The sequence below is a fragment of the Gadus chalcogrammus genome, chromosome 19 (assembly GCF_026213295.1).
Source record: "Gadus chalcogrammus isolate NIFS_2021 chromosome 19, NIFS_Gcha_1.0, whole genome shotgun sequence".
Classification (NCBI taxonomy): Eukaryota; Metazoa; Chordata; class Actinopteri; order Gadiformes; family Gadidae; genus Gadus; species Gadus chalcogrammus.
Window position 1 is genome coordinate 13731093 of NC_079430.1, and position 20000 is coordinate 13751092.

At 46.2% G+C, this 20000-nt stretch overlaps 1 protein-coding gene across 1 annotated transcript in view; it reads left to right on the top strand.

The window, feature by feature from the left end:
• The window catches only part of celsr1a (cadherin EGF LAG seven-pass G-type receptor 1a), a 91332-nt gene that overhangs the window by 38910 nt on the left and 32422 nt on the right, over positions 1-20000 (top strand). Inside the window, exons 5-8 of the mRNA XM_056578433.1 lie at positions 2541-2656; positions 4119-4207; positions 10499-10579; positions 18226-18383. Coding sequence (XP_056434408.1) covers positions 2541-2656; positions 4119-4207; positions 10499-10579; positions 18226-18383 — 444 coding nt within the window. The remainder of the gene's footprint in view (positions 1-2540; positions 2657-4118; positions 4208-10498; positions 10580-18225; positions 18384-20000) is intronic.

The window sequence follows — 20000 nt, forward strand, 5'->3', positions numbered from 1 at the left end:
CAGAGAGCTTCACAGAGCCACGCTTTACGACCGTTAGACTGAACCCCGGAGAGGTCAAGGGAACCTTCCAGAACTCAGCCGAGAGGGAGAACCCTTGAGAAGGTCCACTCCGAGGTGTTCCTCCTTACAGAGAGGCCAGGACAGAAGAGGGAGTGCCTGTCAGACTCAATATAGTAACAATAAAATGATAACGGAAATAACGGTAGAGGGCAGGTGACGCTGACATCGTAGAGAACACTGACTGAAGGGGCCGCAGGTTTGATTCCTGACTCTAGTTTGCGGTATTTGTCCGTGGATTATCTGATTTAGAAGGTATACAGTAATAAACACTGTTTCAAGGAGATTTACAAAGACTGAGGGAGGTAGCTTATGCGTAGCGATTGTTCTGATCACCCGCGATCGCACCGGCGTTTCGCCTGCACGCACACACACACACACAATGACAAACACACACACACACACACTCAGACACGCACACACACTCACGCACACACTCAGGCAGACACTCAAAAGCACACACTCATTCACACACTCAGTCACACACTCTAACACACACTAACACACAGATTCCCTCACACACTCTTACACACACACACACACACACTTGGGTGCGACGGTGCTCCCCTGCGTCCCGGGAGCTGTCGTTAGCGAGGAGCGAGGGGAACAAACAGCGAGAGGCTGGGAGCCGGGCGCTGCTCGCCGGGCGAGTCCGGGCGTGCGCACGTTCCCATTGTCTTCCCCGCTTCCCGCCTGGCTCATAAACACATGTACGCACACGCACACGGAAAGACATACACACACACACACGTACAGACGCACACGCACCCGACAACACATGCATACGTTTGGTTACACATGCATGATGACGACAAACAAACTCGCAAACTTTATAGGAATTTATAGACACAGCCACACATGAAAAGTGAAAAAGTACACACACACACACACACACAGACACAGACACACACACACACACACACACACACACACACACACACACACACACACACAACGTTCATCTCTCATTAGCATCATTCCACTGATCGGGTGTGAGTTCTGCTTCTCACTGAAAACAGGAAGTACCTTGTGATGAAGAGCGCTTATCACTTCCTGTCCTGCTCTCCTTACTTCCTGTCCTGCCGCTCGGAATGGAATCTGCAGAGTGACTCCTGTGACCTCACCTAGTCTCCCCCCTCCCACCCCCCCCACCCCCATCCCGCAATCACACACCTCGACTCTGAACACGCACAGACCCTCACTCACTGGATGTTTACCCTACGCTCCGACAACACACGCACATATCCACAAACATACCTACTCACACAAACATACGCACACACTCATAAAACGCCATACGTACGCACACACAAACAAACATACCATGCAAACACACACACACAAGCACACATACACACGCACAGACACACACACACAGACACACAAACACACACACACACACACACACACACAGACACACACTTGGGGCAGTAGATGGACTTCCTGGCTGGCTGCCGGTCTTACGCTTGTTTCCTGACGACATCCTGTTCGAAACTTCCTCAAGACCCCGAGAGCCCTTTAATCCTCAGTTAACTCTCTCTCACACACCGCATGCACACATACACACATACCGACACACACACACACAGACGTACAGACACGACAAACACACACACCGACAAACACACGCAGAGACTGTATTTGCCGTGTTTGATTTGGACAGAAGTTGGGGAATACTTAAAAAATATAAATAACGGAGAAAAAAAAAAGTTTATATCCTAAACGTTGGTCATGTTTTGTTCTTTAACAGTTCATCTTTCTTCCCTTGTTCTTCCCCTTCTCCTTTCTCTACCACCCTCACATTCCTCTGTTCTCTGCGTGTTTTATGAGGTACAGGTCTGGGAGTGTAGGCCCACTAACTCTGAACATCACACATAACTCTCACACGTATTAACAACACACATATATCAAAGACACACATCCAGGCATTTGTTTATTCTTTGCATACATTTATCACGTTAAACTTCTCTACATCCGTTGTCTTTGGGCACATTCTTAGTTTCCAAAGATAGAAAGAAACCATGTACATGATTGTCAACACCAAATTAAACCATTCCATAACGTTTCACCAGCCCTAGTGAAATGGGGTGTTACATTAGCTGTCTCTGATTGGCTGAAATAGGAACACAGCAAGTAACTTCACCCGTCACATATTTCAGTCAATTGGAAATGGTCCTTGCAATTGTTGGCTAGCTAGCTTATCATTTCCCGAATACAATCTACACTAAAAAATGTTGTAGCCTGAAGTGATGTTAAAGTTGTAATCATGAGAATGTTTTGTTTGCATTAGTTAACTGAGTTAATTAACTGCATATGTTAGCTGCATGTCAGATGGCTAACTAAGCTATGTTTCTATTAGGCTGTTAGCTGAGTTAGTTAACTGTGAGTAAGCTAGCTAACGTTGTGTCAGCTAACTTACTATGTTTCTATTGGACTGTTAGCCGAGTTGGTAAGCTAGCTAACTGTGAGTGATTTTTCTGCAGGTTTGCGACCAGAGAGCGGAACGCTCTGCTGCTCTACAACGGAAGGTTCAACGAGAAGCACGACTTCATCGCCGTGGAGATCGTCAACGAGCAGATCCAGCTCACCTTCTCTGGAGGTGAGACCCATACATGGTCACTGTGGGCGGGGCCCGGGCATCCTGCTCAGGGATGGGGACGGATATGGAATCGAACCCAGAACCGTTTGGCCGGAGGTCAAACACCCTGACTGCTACCATGCATCGTCACAACATTATTCTGTCACAGTCAAATCTGTGTGTGTACCGGCGTGTTTATATGTCTGCATGTGCATGCACAGGTGGGTGCAAGTTTGTGTGCGTGTGCATGTGTATAGGGGTGTGTGTGTGCGTGTGCATGTGTATGGGGGGTGTGTGTGTGTGTGTGTTTGTGCATGTGTATAGGGGTGTGTATGTGTGTGTGCGTGGGCATGTGTATGGGGTGTGTGTGTGTGTGTTTGTGCATGTGTATAGGGGTGTGTATGTGCGTGTGCGTGTGAAAACAGGTTGGGTCTTTTCTTGTATCAATGAATAGTGGCTTGTTCCCTTGCTGCGTTGTTGTTTACATTAGAAGGTCATCCACCTGTCAGGTTCCTTCCTCCACCTGAAGCCTAGCGATCATTAATACGTAGCTGGGTCAACTGGAAGGTGCTTCCGGGTTATTAGGTTACTACTAATTATTAGGTTATACCTAATAACCTAATACCTGGCTGATTTCAGATGCAGAAACACGAAGCGCTACACCAGAGCTTCGCGTTTCTGCATCTGACGTCCTCAGCAAACGTTCCTCAGTGTCAGCGTGGCCGTCGATCTTCATAACGTCCAGAGGATCCGTCACACACAGGCACACGATATGCAAAAAACGCGCCTGAACTCGTCCATCACACAGCCGAGGGTCGGGGGTCCCGCGGCGACTTCTCAGGTCGGTTCAGACTCAGGAGTCCGACACGGGGCCGCGCTCTGCAGTCCGTGGGCCGCTGCAGGGCGGGTCCTGCCTTGAGCTAACACCGTAAATCCCTCGTGCTTCTGCAAACATCTGAGCCATGCTTCATACTGTCACAACCTCGCCTCGGCTCACACACCCAGCCCGGGGACGGGTGCTGCGGTCGGGGGCGTGTGTGTGTGTGTGTGTTTGGTGTGCAATGTGTTGTGTGTTGTGTGTGTATGTGTGTGTGTGTGTGTGTGTGTTTGGGTGTCTCTCTCTAAGTCTCTAAGTGAGAGAGAGTGTTTAAACTGGTTTACACAATGATGTGATGTATGAATATGCTGTGGTGTGTGCGTGTGTGTGTGTGCGTGCGCGTGTGTTGATGTGTAAACATGAGAGAGACAGATTTCCTAAAAACCTTTTATCTTTTTCTCCCTCTACGTTCTACCAATCCTTTCCATTTCTCTCTCTCTCTCTCTCTCTCTCTCTCTCTCTCTCTCTCTCTCTCTCCCTCTCTCTCTCTCTCTCTCTCTCTCTCTCTCTCTCTCTCTCTCTCTCTCTCTCTCTCTCTCTCTCTCTCTCTCTCTCTCTCTCTCTCTCTCTCTCTCTCTCTCTCTCTCCATCACTCTCTTCCTACAGGAGAGACGAAGACCACGGTGTCTCCCTTCCTTCACGGTGGAGTCAGCGATGGCCAATGGCATTCTGTCCAGCTCCATTACTACAACAAGGTAAGAGCCAATTAGAATGCACCCAGAAGCACTTCCAACCAATCAGAAAGCAATCAGTACCTAAACAGACCCGGAACGGAACCGGAGATGAAACCACTCCAGAATGGTTCAGCTCCTTGTGCTGTTCGCCATTTTGTGTGGGTTGTGTGGCATATGCTTTGCTAAATCAGTGTTGCCGTGTACTGTAGTGGGGCTGGCTTGCGTTATGTGTGTGTTTTTGTAGCTGTGCTGATTCAGTGTTGTTGTATACTTTAGTTGGCAGGGCGGGCATTTTGGACGCTGTCCAATATTAATAAAATCAAAATGCCTTCTTTGAAGAATGAATTAGCGCTGATAAGTCTATTGACTTGATGATCTGAAATACTGAAACCTATGCATTACAATTACTGTAATCTTACTTCAAGGTGCTTTCACTTTAGTCAAGATAAAACGACAAACTTAACATTTGGGTATATCATTAGAATATAAAACCTGACTCACAAATAAAACAAGGCATTACAACTACCAACAGCTAGTTGTTTATTGTGAACCTCATGTAAGTAATGAATTTGCAACAAAACCTTTGCCAAAAGTCACTCGGGCTGTTTGGTGGCCCAACCCGCTACTGCGCTAACCAGGGCAATACACCTTTTAGCTCGTAGCCTTGTGGCGACGCAGGTTTGGTTCCCAAGTGCAGGCCTATGCTACTTGTTCCAAAATGCCTTTCTACTTCCAACCACTTTGTGTACATGAAGGCATTAAAGCTCATACAAATGGATTACGCAGCTGCACACAGCTGTTGGCTCACTGTTAGCTCCTGTCGTCTTACATTTAAGACTGTTCAAAATTGAACTAAACCCGTATTACTTTGCCTGTGGCTGTCTTTGCTTCCGCCATAAGCTGATCATTGTCTACGCTTTGAAAAGTTCCCTGCATTACCATAAGTATGCTACTCAGCTTCAGCACCTGTTGTACTGAGGCAGCACCGTGTAACATTAGCTAGCGCAGCCATAAACACAGTGAGGTCACAGAGTTTGAATCCTCATACACATCTCAGTTTACCCGTACACAAGCAGGCTAACCTTTGAGTCAAACTTATGCCTAATTAGTTTTCCGGCTAACATTAACGTTTAGATTTACTTCACTAAAGGGTAACGAGAAAAAATGTGCACTGGGCATATTTATTAATATTTATTGGTTTTAGTCCTATTTAATCGTGATAACCTATTTTCTACCTACATTTTAGGTTATTTATTGCTGGCAGAAAATGCTGCATCGTGCCCCTTCAAAGACTTTGACCGTGGTTTTCGTTGAGGCTTTGCAGATGAGCAACCAAGAGCAATTCATCAAGATCTAGAGCTTAGGTCTCTGGTTTGACTGAAGAAGATAGCCCTGCTGCTCGGTCCTTCATCTTATTGTGGATAACGTTAGCCCTGTCTTTAAAGTAAGATAGCTGTGTGTCTGTTGTAGCCGAGGAAGTTCCAGGTCTGACCTTTGCAACCCTGGTCAATAGTTCAACACCAACCGAATGGTAAACAGACAGCATTTATTCAGCGCTTTTCTTACCAGTGGCAACTACCGTATCGCCACACATTCACTTACTCTTGCACATATACACAAACCGACGGCGGAGTCAGCCACGCAAGGCGACAGCCAGCTCGTTGGGAGCAGCTAGGGTGAGGCATCTTGCTCAGGCACACCTCGACACTCAGCTCAGGAGGAGCCGGGGATCAAACTAGCAACCTTCCAGTTACCAGCCAACCTGCTCTACCTCCTGAGACAAATGCCGCCCCTAGAAGATTAATTGTCATGTGTGTTTTTCTAGCCTCAATGTTCTGCTGGGAAATGGGCCAACAATGCTGGTTTAATAACAACTCATAACTGTAGTAGTTATAAAAAACAAAAGTGTATTTGAACAAGATGATGGATTAAGCCGGGATTCGTTCAGGGTTGAATTGATCCGGAGAAGTGTTTCCCACGGTGGTGTTTTCTTGACATTTTACCAACACCGATCTGGAGAAACAGACAGGCGTGATTTCATAACAGCGATTGAATATCATCTTCATAGGTAATCTTATATTAGCAGGGATTATTCTCTTGTCAATCGCGGGTGTTCATTTCAGGGAGACTTCCATGGCCTGCGGACATCGTTCTCGTAAGATAGGGTTGACGAACCGCTATTCGAGCTGACGTGTGTATCGTATCGTTGTGCGTTGGTCTGTGTCGTTGTGCTCAACGGTGCGAGGGGAATTCAACCGTACAATCGATTGTCTGGTGAAGCATTATTTCTGTACTACAGTACCTTGCCGTACAGCTATACTTGTGTAGTTCGGTGGCTATTGTTCATTTAACTAACAGTTAGTGTAGATACAACAGTTTGTTTGTGTAATGCATGACTTTCTTGAATGATTTAGCTGTACATTTATAGCTAATTCAAACATTTATCATGTGTTTTTTTAAATAATATACAAAAAATACTAACTTAAAGTATAGAGCAAGAAAAACATTCTTTCTAAAATGACAACTAAACCCCTTCCTAAGTAACATTATTATGATAGTGGAAAAACACTTTGAGACCAGCCAGTAAAATCCCTTTCTCTTTCTCCACACACAAAGAGCTCAGCTAGCTTTGCATCATAGCTATCTCGCCGGTGGTGTCGCGGGAAAGATAATACGCTGAAGGCATGTGCCTCGCGGCGGCAAGGTTAGCACCCTGTTACATGGCTCTTAACAAAAGACCCCTGGCGCTCCCTGTCTTCCTTGGCTCTTCTTCTTTTGTTCTGTGAGCCGTAAAGGATCACCATGAGCCCGGTCTAGAGTCATCCAGTGTCCTCTTTCACAGGCCGCGCGTCTCGGACACCTCTAGCTTGTCCGACAAAACTAGAAACAATGCGCAACCTCATCGCATTTCACAGGAATGTAGCGGTTGGCTTGCGTTAGCCGGGGATGTATGGCCATAGCGGTGAGGTTCTTCAAAGCAGATGATGGATCAGTTGGGCCGGGCGCTACCGCTAATGCTAGCTGGAGGCTAGCGTTTGTATTGTTTGTGGTTTGGAGGCTACATGTCGCTGTCTTGACTAGCTTATCTTACGACAAGGTTAACCATGTCAGCAACAATGCTGTTGATGCCAGAGCACATTGTTCCTGTCCCGGCTCTCTCTCTTTCATCCCAGAAAAAGGTATTATTTTGCCCTTGTAAAAGAACGAGAATAAAAGTAGAGCTTTTTGTTCGTCTTTTTTGATGTTTTGTTTGGACTTTAGCCATGGAAACGAGACATTAATCTTCGGTGTGCGAGAGCATGTGGCGGTTGATCCTTCGCCTGTTTGGGTATCTGAGACCTTCTGCTTTTGTCTTGTTTGTTTAGTCGTTATAAGGTTTGAACCACGAGAGATTCGGTGGTTGTAATGCACACACTTGGCCACACACTACAAACTCACACACGCACACTCACTCACTCACACAATCACCGACTTACACACACACACAGATACACACACACACACACACTCACAAAGACACACACACACATACACTCACAGAGACACACAGACACACACATGCACACATGCACACACACACACACACACACACACACACACACGCACACACACACACACACACACACACACACATACACACACACAATCAAGGGCGTGGAGGAAGAGCAGTATGTAGCATATGGTCTGGTCTGCTATCTAGACACATGCACTGGTGTGGCTTTTACATGCATGTGCGCACACACACACACACACACACACACACACACACACACACACACACACACACACACACACACACACACACACACACACACACACACACAGCGTCAGGGGCTTATGGCATTCCATAGGTTTCAGGCTGGCATTGAAGGGTGATTTAATGCTGGTCACACATGCCTCTAGATTAACCATGAGATGACCCCTCTCCGACTGCAAGGGGAGAACTTATTGAGGACCATGAAGTGTGTTGGTGTGTGGGTGCCAATATGTGCGTGGTCACATTTTTAGCCATGTGTCTGTGATGTAATTGTGCATATTTAACAGTGGAGGTTTGAGTGGATGATGATATTTCTGGTATGGAAGTTCTGTTTTTTTATTTTTATGAACTGTGACGTCACAAGCTCAGGAACCAATCAGCCGCCGTGGCCAGCTCTGCGTGTGAGGCCAAGGCGGAGGGGGACTAGCATTTAGCATGTAGCATGTAGCATGTAGCTCCTCTGAAGGCCTCGAGGTTCCAGAGAGACGGAGGCTGAAACACTCCCTCCAGGAAAATGGGATTTTGTTCTGGTCATTAGCAAGATACATTTAAACTTTGTTCAGTTCTCAGAGGTTCATCCTAGGATTCTGTATATATTTTGAGCTCCTGGTTGACATTTATGTTACATTTTTAAAAAAAATAAGGATTTCAGGTTTATGAGTTTCGGGCCCGAAACTCATAAACCTGAAATCTTTAATTTTTTTACTGAATAATCCATAATGGGGGTACTGGAATGGGACCAGTCAGACTGGTCTCGATTCCAGTACCCCCAATATGGATTATTCAGTTGCTTGTTGCAAAGAATGGTGACACTCCTTGGAGATGAATCAAAGGTTGTGTGTTAGCCAAAGGGTGTCATGATGGATGCTATGTCCATATTGTACGTCCGTCTAGCTATGAGAACAAGAAACGCAGTCAAACTCTTCCTGCGTTCAAGAAGCGTCTCCCTCTCCTCCCGATCTAATGAAGTCCCATCCTTCTGACCTAATGACATCAGAGAACACTAATCTCATCGATCAAACTAATCCCACACGCATTAATGACATTGGGACACCTAATTTGTTTATAATGAAGTAGAGAGAGTTAGATTGAAGTATACTGAAGTTACAGAGAATGTGAATCAAGCCAACACAGGAATTGTGTGTAAAGTCTTCTAAATGAATTCCTACCTGATCCCTCTTGAGCCCAAGGTTGAAGTGCGTGGGAGATTGTGTTGATGCAGGCATGCCTGCGTGTTTACAGTGTATTTATAGCAGCGGGCTAATGCTGTGTTGCAGCGTTGCACCTCTTCCATTATGAAGGCCTAGCGACAGACAGGCTAATAGCGCCGGCTAATAGCGGCTGTGCTATCGACAGCTGAGAGAGGAGACAGCATTCCTAGACTGATGGAGATACCTTTAATCACCACACAGCTCAACAACATTTCGTTGTTGCTCTGTCTCTCTCTCTCTCTCTCTCTCTCTCTCTCTCTCTCTCTCTCTCTCTCTCTCTCTCTCTCTCTCTCTCTCTCTCTCTCTCTCTCTCTCTCTCTCTCTCTCTCTCGTTCTCTCTCTCTCTGTCTATGTCGCTCTCTCTGTCTCTCTGTCTCTCTCTCTCTCTCTCTCTGGCCCCCTCTCTCTATCGCTCTATTTTTCCTCTCACCATTTCTTTTTTATCTCTTACCTTTTCACTCCCCTAGTTGGAGATGTAGCAGCAATCAAGACGATCATTTATGAAGTGTTATCTGTCATTAATGTCCTTATCACATGTAACAATTACATATTCATAAACAATCGTCAGCAGCTTCCTTGTCGTCTTTGTGTATTTATTTTATTATAGTTTGTTTGTTTGCGCCGTTACTTTGGCGATCAGTTCTTGGTCTGAGTTAGTGGGGGGTTCAGCTCCCTGTTTGGAGCCCTTTTTGCTCATTCCCACAGTGAGCGTGGGGCTGGGAGAGGACCTGCAGTGGAGCCTGTCTTGCTGGCGTGGGGCGGCTCAGAGCCCATTGTTAGAGAGGCAGAGAGGTGTTTTTTTTAAAGTGGGAAGTGTGAAGGAAGTGGAGTTTTTGGATGTTTTCCTTGGGAACGATTTTGGGTCGAGGCATCATTCACCGGGGCATGTGAGAGTTATAGCAGGAGCACGCAATCAGACACACACACACACACACACACACACACACACACACACACACACACACACACCTAACTCATACACATTGCACATACACACGTTTAGAGAAACACACTGGCACAAACATACACACATTTGGAGAAGCACACAAACACATACACACAGACACTGAGACACAAACATACACCCATTTTGAGACACACATACTCACACGCACACTGAAACACAATCATACACACATTTAGAGAAATACACACACACACATGCACACACCTATACGCACACAGACTGACACACAAAGATACATACATTTGAATAAACACACACCAAAATGACACACACATACATGCACTGACCCCCCCGCTACACTCACACACACACACACACACACACCGCGCCCCTGTGTTCCCGGTCCCTGGCCCCTAACCTGGTGTTTTTCTCCCCAGGATGGGGGGAGTCTGCTGGACTCCACAGGGGCCCTGCGTCTCCCGCTCTATAGCGCCTGGCTGGAGCTCTATCAGAAGGAGGTAACCTCCGACCTCTGACCCCTAGTCTAGTCTAGAGCTGACCCCCTCCTCCCCTGTTTTCACCCCGCTCACCGTTAAAGAGTGACCACGCCCTAAAGATCAAACAGAACCACACTGGCCACAAGTCCCGGGTGGTGTTGTCACGCCACGGTGATGCCACATGTCACGTGTCTCCCCCCTTCAGCTGCAGTGTCCCTTGTGCCGCCACAGGGGGCGCCCTTCCTGCGGTCTGTTCACGGCGTGTGGTGGCTCTTTAACGTGGTTAGCTTGGCGGCGGCGCGCTGGGGTCTTCTAGTGTGGGTGGTGCTGTCTCAGTGTAGGTCTTCGCTGGTCTCCCGGCCCTGTTGGTTTCCTGTTTCGGTGCGGTGTGTGTGTGTGATCTTCTAGTCTAGATTTGGCTCTGGTTCGGTGTCTATAGTTTTTGTGTTGTTGTTGTTGTTGTTGTTGTTGTTGTGTAGCGGTGTTGTGTACCTCTGGTTCCTGGGGGTCAAATTGTTAGACGTGTGGAGGGGCCAAACTCCACTTTGTAGAAAGGAAACGGCGTCAGTCACCCAAATTACAAAGACAACGATCCCTCAATCCTTCCATCTGTCTGTCTGTCTGTCTCTGTCTGTAAGCAGGCAGACAGGCAGACGGTAAGCTGGCAGAGAGACAGGCAGGCCACCAGGCAGGTAGACGTGTACACGTGCAGGCAGACAGCCAGACAGGCAGGCCACCAGGTAGGTAGACGTGTACACGTGCAGGCAGACAGGCAGACAGGCAGGCCACCAGGCAGGTAGACGTGTACACGTGCAGGCAGACAGGCAGGCAGGCAGGCCACCAGGTAGGTAGAGAGACAGGGCAGGGCTTTTGTTGCTCCTGGCAGCGACGCACCGAGCTGTCAGAGCGGATTACCCACAACAACATAGGACTGTTATCACAAATCACCGATGTTCCTCCCTGGCTGCCGTGGGTTACGATAGACGTGGAGCAGAAGGGGGGGGGGGGGGGGGGGATGAGCCAAGTCTTGGCTCAGCCCGACTTGGCAAAGGTGAATTATGTATTTATTTTATTTCTATTCATGCGAAGTGATTGATTAAAGAGTTCCATCACCATCCTTAAGTGTTGGACTTCGGAGAATGGCGTTACTTACAATGTGTGTGTGTGTGTGTGTGTGTGTGTGTGTGTGTGTGTGTGTGTGTGTGTGTGTGTGTGTGTGTGTGTGTGTGTGTGTGTGTGTGTGTGTTAATGTGATCAATACGATCAATACGTTCAGTATGATCAATGCGATCAATAAGTTGGTGAATAAACAGCTTATGAGTCCTTCAGTCTGTGCAGAAACGCTCCCATAACAGTCCATATTGTGTTGAACAGTAGACAGCAGATATGTGATTGGTGATCATAAGACTGAAGATGAATCAGTCAAAAGAAATGACAAACTAATCTGACAGAGAGACTAATCTGTCTCTCTGTCCATCTCTCACCATCTGTCCACACACACACACACACACACACACACACACACACACACACACACACACACACACACACACACACACACACACACACACACACACACACACACACACATCTCAATACACTGTAAGTGTTATGAGATAGTTATTGTTACTAAGTTCCTGCTTAGTGAGAAGGTGTGTGTTCCTTTAGAACTGCACATTCCTCACACCCCACAGAGCATGACCCCACACACACACACACACACACACACACACACACACACACACACACACACACACACACACACAGACACAGACACAGACACAGACAGACACACACAGACACACTGATTAACCAGAGAGATCTCTGAAGGCTGAGTGCCAATGGTATTAAGAGAGAGCGGTAGAGAATAGATATAGCCCGAGGCAGGGGTTTATCTCCCCTCTTTGTCGTTTTAAGGCCCTGATACACTTTATTTGAAACCCAAATGGGTGAGTTCACACTGGTGCAGTGACAGTTCTGGGAGCAGATCGAGGTGCTGCCTCAGACCTCCATCACTGCAGGGTCTGCAGGGTACACAGCCTGACTGGTTTGGGCAAGATGGTCTGGACTGGTACGATCTGATCATGATGGTCTGGTGTGGCCTGGGTGGATCTGCTCTTGTATAGTCTAGTCCAGCCTGATCTGGGCTGGTCTAATCTGGTCTGTTATGATCTGGTCATGATCGTACTCTCTGGTCTGGTCTGGTCTGGTCTAGTCTAGTCTGGGCTGGGCTGGTCTGAGGTTATCTGGTCTAGTCTACTCTGGTTTAGTCTAGCCTAGCCTAGTCAGATCTGGGCTGGTCTAATCTGGTCTGGTACGATCTGGTCTTTATCATCCACTCTGATCTGATCTGATCTGGCCTGGGCAGATCTGGTCTAGTCTGGTCTGGGATGGTGAGGCTGTATCTGACGTTCACCTTGACTGCTACTCTGACAGATGGCCAGGTAGCTTGTAAACATATCGTGTTGAACACTAGACTTCAATGTCTTGCGGGAGACACCGTAGATTTATGAAAGAGCGGTGTGTGTGTGTGTGTGTGTGTGTGTGTGTGTGTGTGTGTGTGATCCATGAGGCTCGGTTTACAGGGCCAGGGGCGAGGTGAGGTCATGAGGACTTGAAAGAAGCGACCAGCGGCAGAGACATCCAAACCTAGAGAATGACTGATTCTATTACCTCACTCACTCACTCACACATACCAAGTACACACACACATCCACACACATACTGAGACACTCATCCACTCACTCAAGCACACACACACACACACACACACACACATATAGACATACTGACAGCCACACTCATTCACGCACACAATTCAAATACACACACACATATACTGACACAAACACACACACACACACACACACACACACACACACACACACACACACACACACACACACACACACACACACACACACACACACACACTAAATACACAAAGATAATATGATCCCCACAGAAGACTAATTAATTAATTTATTGAATTTATATAGCACTTTTCTAGGCACTCAAAGACTTACGGTGAAGGGGGGACCTCACTTGGCTAACTTTGTGATGAGTTTATTTTCCTCATCTTGGACATTACTTTTTAGGTATTCTCAGGGTATCTGTGTATCCACTTAAATAGTGTCAGTTCAAAACGTTCAACTGTTATTTCATGAGGACATTCTGACCTTTAATATGCATCGTAACCGATGGTAACCTGTCACCATGGTGACGTGGAGGAACCCCCAGCCTTCTATAACACTGACTCAGTCCTGAGCAAGGCGGTCGGCCACACACACACACACACACACACACACACACACACACATATTTCCTCTCTCTCTCCCCCCCTTCTCTCTCTCTCTCTCTCTCTCTCTCTCTCTCCCCCTTCTCTCTCTCTCTCTCTCTTCCCCCCCCCCCCTTCTCTCTCTCTCTCTCTCTCTCTCTCTCTCTCTCTCTCTCTCTCTCTCCCCCCCCTTCTCTCTCTCTCTCTCTCTCTCTCTCTCTCTCTCTCTCTCTCTCTCTCTCTCTCTCTCTCTCTCTCTCTCCCCCCCCCTTCTCTCTCTCTCTCTCTCTCTCTCTCTCTCTCTCTCTCTCTCTCTCTCTCTCTCTCTCTCTCTCTCTCTCTCTCTCTCCCCCCCCTTCTCTCTCTCTCTCTCTCTCTCTCTCTCTCTCTCTCTCTCTCTCTCTCTCTCTCTCTCTCTCTCTCTCTCTCTCAGGGTCGTCAGCCTCTCGTTTTACGGGCCTCTTAATGTTTGAACCCTCCTGTGTTCTGAGTGTTATGAGCGTAACGAGATCCCGGGAGCGAGTGTCTGTGATGCACCGCAGGCAGCTCCGCACGCTGACTGTAGTTACACCTCCACGCTCAACACAAGTCTGTCCGCCTTGACACACCGTTTCAGACGGGCCAGTGGGATTCATTTTGTTCTTGTCTCAAACACCACCCAGCTCGTTATGTATCAACCAATCAGGGGTTAGTGCACACAAACTCTCAGCTAGCCGCGTTAGCAAACCGATATTGTGTCAGTTGGTGGCTTGGGTCTTAACTAGTTTGTGTGTGTGTATGGGTGAGTCTTTGTGTGTGTGTGTGTGTGTGTGTGTGTGTGTGTGTGTGTGTGTGTGTGTGTGTGTGTGTGTGTGTGTGTGTGTGTGTGTGTGTGTGTGTGTGTGTGTGTGTCTTCATTGGGGCTGAGCGTTGGGATCAAGTGCGTCGCCATGACTCCTGAAGGCCGGTTGCCCCTGGAGACTGCTGGGGCCCCATAAAAATGAGGGGTCAGAGAGCGGCGAACCCTCTCTGTGTGTCCCCCCAACACACACACACACACACACACACACACACACACACACACACACACACACACACACACACACACACACACACACACACACACACACACTCACACAATGAGACACACACGCACAGACTCACACAATGAGACACACACAGACACACACACACACACAAACACACACACATTCCACTACTCCACAGGGAATCAATAAAGAGGCATTTTGGAGTACAACTAAAGAATTGTTTCCATGCCAACTGTTGCCAAACACTAACTGCATGGACATCAACTTATCAATACTTTAGTTTGGTGCATTTTACCGCCCCTGCGTTGTGTTCTTCTCATCAGTTTCCCCATCAATCTCTCTATAAGTACACTGATGGGAATGCTGGGGTCACTGTCTCTATCTAACTACAGTATCTCTCTCTCTCTCTTTCACTCTCTCAATGTATACATCCATCTAGAATATATCTCTCTCTGTCTTCCTATCTCTCTATCTGTATATCTCTATCTTTATCTTTACATTTACATTTAGGGCATTTAGCAGACGCTTTTATCCAAAGCGACTTACAATAAGTACATTTGTCATAAGAATTGCATCAATATATCGCTGTCGGTACAGAAAGGATGTTCATAGAACCAAGTGCAAGTACCACAATCGCTAGTTCAATCAATTCCCCGTGTTACAGCCATGATAGCAGCTAGTGCAGTTGCTACACAGTTAAGTACTACAATACAATACAATACAATACAATACAATACAATACAATACAATACAATACAGTGTACAATGATGGCCAGAAGTGGGAAGGTGGCTATGGCTATTATCTCTATCAATCTTTCTATATCTATCTACAGTGTCTAACTATGGATCTATCATATACCTTTCTATGTGTGTATGTATCTATCTCTGCTGAATCTATCATTCTCTCTTTCCGCTCTCTATCCTTCTCTCTTCCTTCCTCTCCCTCACCCTCTCTCTTCCCTACTCTTCTCTCACCTCTCTGTCTGAAGAACCAGCTCACTTGAGACACAAACTTGATCCTAATGGTTCCACTTAAGATTACTCAGCCTCAATAGTCGCTTTGTTAACGGGGCCGTGAACCCAATATAATTGTTTTGGGTTTTAAACGTGGTCATATGTCTGATATGATCTTCAACATAGTAATCTATTCAATGCTAGAACTGTTATTGAAATCAGACCGGTGTGCATTAGAGAAAGCAGGATCAAAATCGTGTGCACTTGCGAGCGTTCCGCTCTGCTCCGGTTGGAGGAGGCTTTAACTGTGTGTGACGTCGAGGTGCCTTTTGGTACAGTCCTCGACGTCACGACGAAGGGACACCGGCAGTGGGATGTGTACGGATGTTCGGTTGATGTTGATGAAAGCATCCGAGAGAAAGTTCATCTTCCTAGAACTGTCAGCCCAAATATAAACATCTCAGTGTTCGATTCGAGCTAAAACGAGGGAGGTCATGATTTACAGGAGTTTCTCCGGTACCTGTCTGGACAGGTGTGGTCTCCTACCTGTACCCTGCACGTAGGAGGCCCTCGTGCACGCTCTGGGTTTAACGGCTGTTTGATCACGTGCACTCTGTTGTTCGGGATTAACAGTCCAAACATGATGGAGCTCGGATTATGGCTCGGATAAACTGGGATTACTTTGAACAAAAAGGTTTGGAGTATTTACAGAAAAAAACATGTAAAAAACATATAAAAAACACATAAAAAACATACGTATGGTATGTTTTTTAAATATGTTAAATTAATTGTTTTGTTTGTGTGCAAAAATGCATATTTGTCTGACGTTTGATCTAATGGTTTCATTTTTCGTGGCCCTTTAATCTTTTGAAAGCATAAGGGCATTGAGATCAGTTTTTATGTCTTTACCCATGATGCACTGCATCAAGAACACTCCGTGTACTTTTCTTTTGCCCATCCTCTCCTTTGTCTGAAATGTAATACCAGGAAGAGGAGTCGTGTCATTTGATCGCAATTAGATCTTTATCTGGTCATTATTTATAATAAGGCGTTTTGTCTCTTTTGTTAAACCGTTTTTTAAAGGAAATTTCCAAGAAATGAAAGGAATAGGAGAGAGAGAGAGAGAGAGAGAGAGAGAGAGAGAGAGAGAGAGAGAGAGAGATTTAGCACAGAGTTGAGCCTCATAATACATCAACACAAAGGAAAACATGGATTGGGAGTATTAATGGAAGCATGTTGTTGTCTGTATCGGGCCGTTTGCTGACGGCCAAAACATGTTTTTTGGGGGGTGTTGCCCGTGGAAACAGGGCATGGCAAAAGGGAGTGTCAGTAGTGCCCGCATGTCACTTCCTGTCTCTTACTTCCTGTCGGTCACTTCCTGTACGTCTGTTTGATTGTACTGTCGTTGACCTGCGATTCATGCATGTTTGTCTGTCTGTCTGTCTCTCTTTCACTGCGTCTATTTGTGTCATGTGTAAAGAATCATGCTATCTCTCTGTCTCGCTCTCTCGCTCTCTCTCTCTCTCTCCTGTAGGACTGTTTTATTTATGTTGTCTATTTCTGTCTCTTTGTTCTTTGTGTTCATCCACCAGCCTCCCATTATGTTAATCCTCTTTAGGAAAAAGTTCAGCACATTCCTTTTCTCTCCGTTTCTCTTTCTGTTTCCACCTCCTCACTCTCTCTTTCACTCTCCACTCTGCAATTGTACACCTGAATGCCTACAATCTAAACATTGTATTCATGCAAACTTTAAACGTATTCAACCTATGTTTGTGTTATGTTATGGTTAAGCCATCAAACCTCATTTCTATCTGTATTGCAGTCTAAACCGCCAGGATCTTGTGTGAACACATTGTAAGATCATATATATATGATATGCCTAGCAGGTATATAGCAGGTATACCTCAGCAGGTTCTAAGCATATAACATTTAAACAAATCAGTAAGAACCAGTGTATGCTTTCCTTTCCACCATTTGCTGTGGTCCGTGGCCTGGTTTTCTACGTTAACATCAGACCCATCAGTTGTCTTGAAAGGTACGGCTCAGAGGTCAGATCTTCTTAGCTGTTAATATGGGCCGGTGTCTGGCCTTGACGGGGGTTAGCTGTAGTTCCATAAAGTGGGCGATGTTGACCCTTGAGGTTGGTTAAACATCAACGTCTTTGAATTGTAGATGCACAACAAAAAGAACACGCACGCCTGCCACCCTGACCTTTTTGAATACTAAATTGTGCTTGTGGATCCTTTAATAACGCACAAAGAATATAAAACACCACGATGCAGTCTCAAAAACATTCAGCACAAACATGTCCGCCCACAGTTAGCTTGGAGGCTATCTGTTCTGCCCTCCTAGCCGTAGCGCTAGCTGAAAGCTAACATCTAACCTTTGACCTTTCCTCCCCCTTCCAGCCCAACATCGGCCGGCTGGGCATCCCCCACGGCCCCTCGGGCGAGAAGGTGGCCGTGGTCGCCGTGGACGACTGCGACATCGCCATGGCGATCCGCTTTGGCAACCAGATCGGGAACTACTCGTGCGCCGCGCAGGGAACCCAGACGGGACAGAAGAAGTGGGTTCTGCTCCGGTTTCTAATCTGGATTCGAACTGGTTTCTCTTCTTAGTTCTAATCTGGATTCTAACTTTCTCTATTCTTCGTTGTATTCTGGATTCTAAAATGTTTATATTCTTCGTTCTAATCTGGATTCTAACTGGTTTATATCCTTCGCTCTTATCTGGATTCTAACTGGTTTATATCCTTCGCTCTTATCTGGATTCTAACTGGTTTATATTCTTTGTTGTTATCTGGATTCTAACTGGTGTCTGTTCTTCGTTGTAATCTGGATTCTAAATGGTTTCCATTCTTCATTCTAATGGAGATTCTAGAATGGCTTCCAGTCTTCGTCAGAATCTGGATTCTAATCCATATGAAGGGCCTTTACTCAAGAGAAATTCAAAGACTCAGACAGTTTGAAGGGCCACGATTAAACCAGTTCATGAGGGATCCCAGCTTGATGTGCAGACGCACATACAGGTTCAGATTGGCTGTATGTCACCATGGCTGCACATACAGCCACGGTGAGCCCTGTCTGGAGCTGTAATGGTGGCAGTCAGGGTTAATAATATATTTACAAGGGCTGAGTTGCAGAATCAGAGTAGGCCCATAGAAGATAGACACCTCATCCCTTGTGCTTTTGTTCCCGCAAGAGATCCTGTCTAGACGAGAATTATTGAATTCTATGTTCTGCTCAATGTGAACAAACGTTTTACAGAGGATTGTGATTCTGCTCTGTCTGCAGTGATGTTCGCTGAGAGGAGAAGAGAGGTTAGCGAGCTGGTTTTAACACATTCACTCATTCTCCCAATCACCAAGATTAAGCTGTGGGGAGACAGAGAGGGAGATAACCAGGGAGATAACCAGGGAGACAGAGGGAGAGTCAGATGGGGAGAGAGAGGGAGAGACAGGGAGAGAGAAAAGGAGGCAAAGGGAGAGAGAAAGATAGTGAAGGAGGAAGAAAGTAGGAGAGAACGAAAAAGGTAGAGGCAGCGAAACATTGAGGGACACAGGCAGAAAAATAAGAAGGTAGACCAAGAGAGAATCAGAGAGAGGCGTTGGGATGAAGAGAGAGAGAATGAGAAAGACATATTCAGAAGGAGAGCGAGAGAGCGGCAAAACTTCAAAGCCGATTTAATGAGGTAACATTCCTCGTGCCAGTGGCCCAGGCCGCAGTAGCTGGGAGCTATGGGATGGATTAACTGGCCTTTGTGTTTCACTTGTTCGTTTGTGTGTACAAAACACCAAAACATTACAAGCCGTTACAATTACAACAACCTGATTTCACGCACGCACAAACACACCGCCCACACACCAGCTGCGGCTTTCAACAAACTCCATGAAAATGTTTGTTTTTGTCAAAGAAGTGTTGTGAGAAACACGTGAGACAGGTATTTTATATTGTTGAGCTTATTATGATTCTGTACTGATACTTTATTAACGATGCCAACATTTACATTACAAGCAGGCTATCATATGGTTGGAATTAAATAAATGGAAATCTCTAGCAGGTTTACTGCAAGAATATGCAAAACATTATTATAGAACCAACAGTAGTTAAGTGCATTCATAATTAATGATACATAACCCCAACCCTAAAAAGTAGATAAACTAGATAGCAATGACTCATAAAAA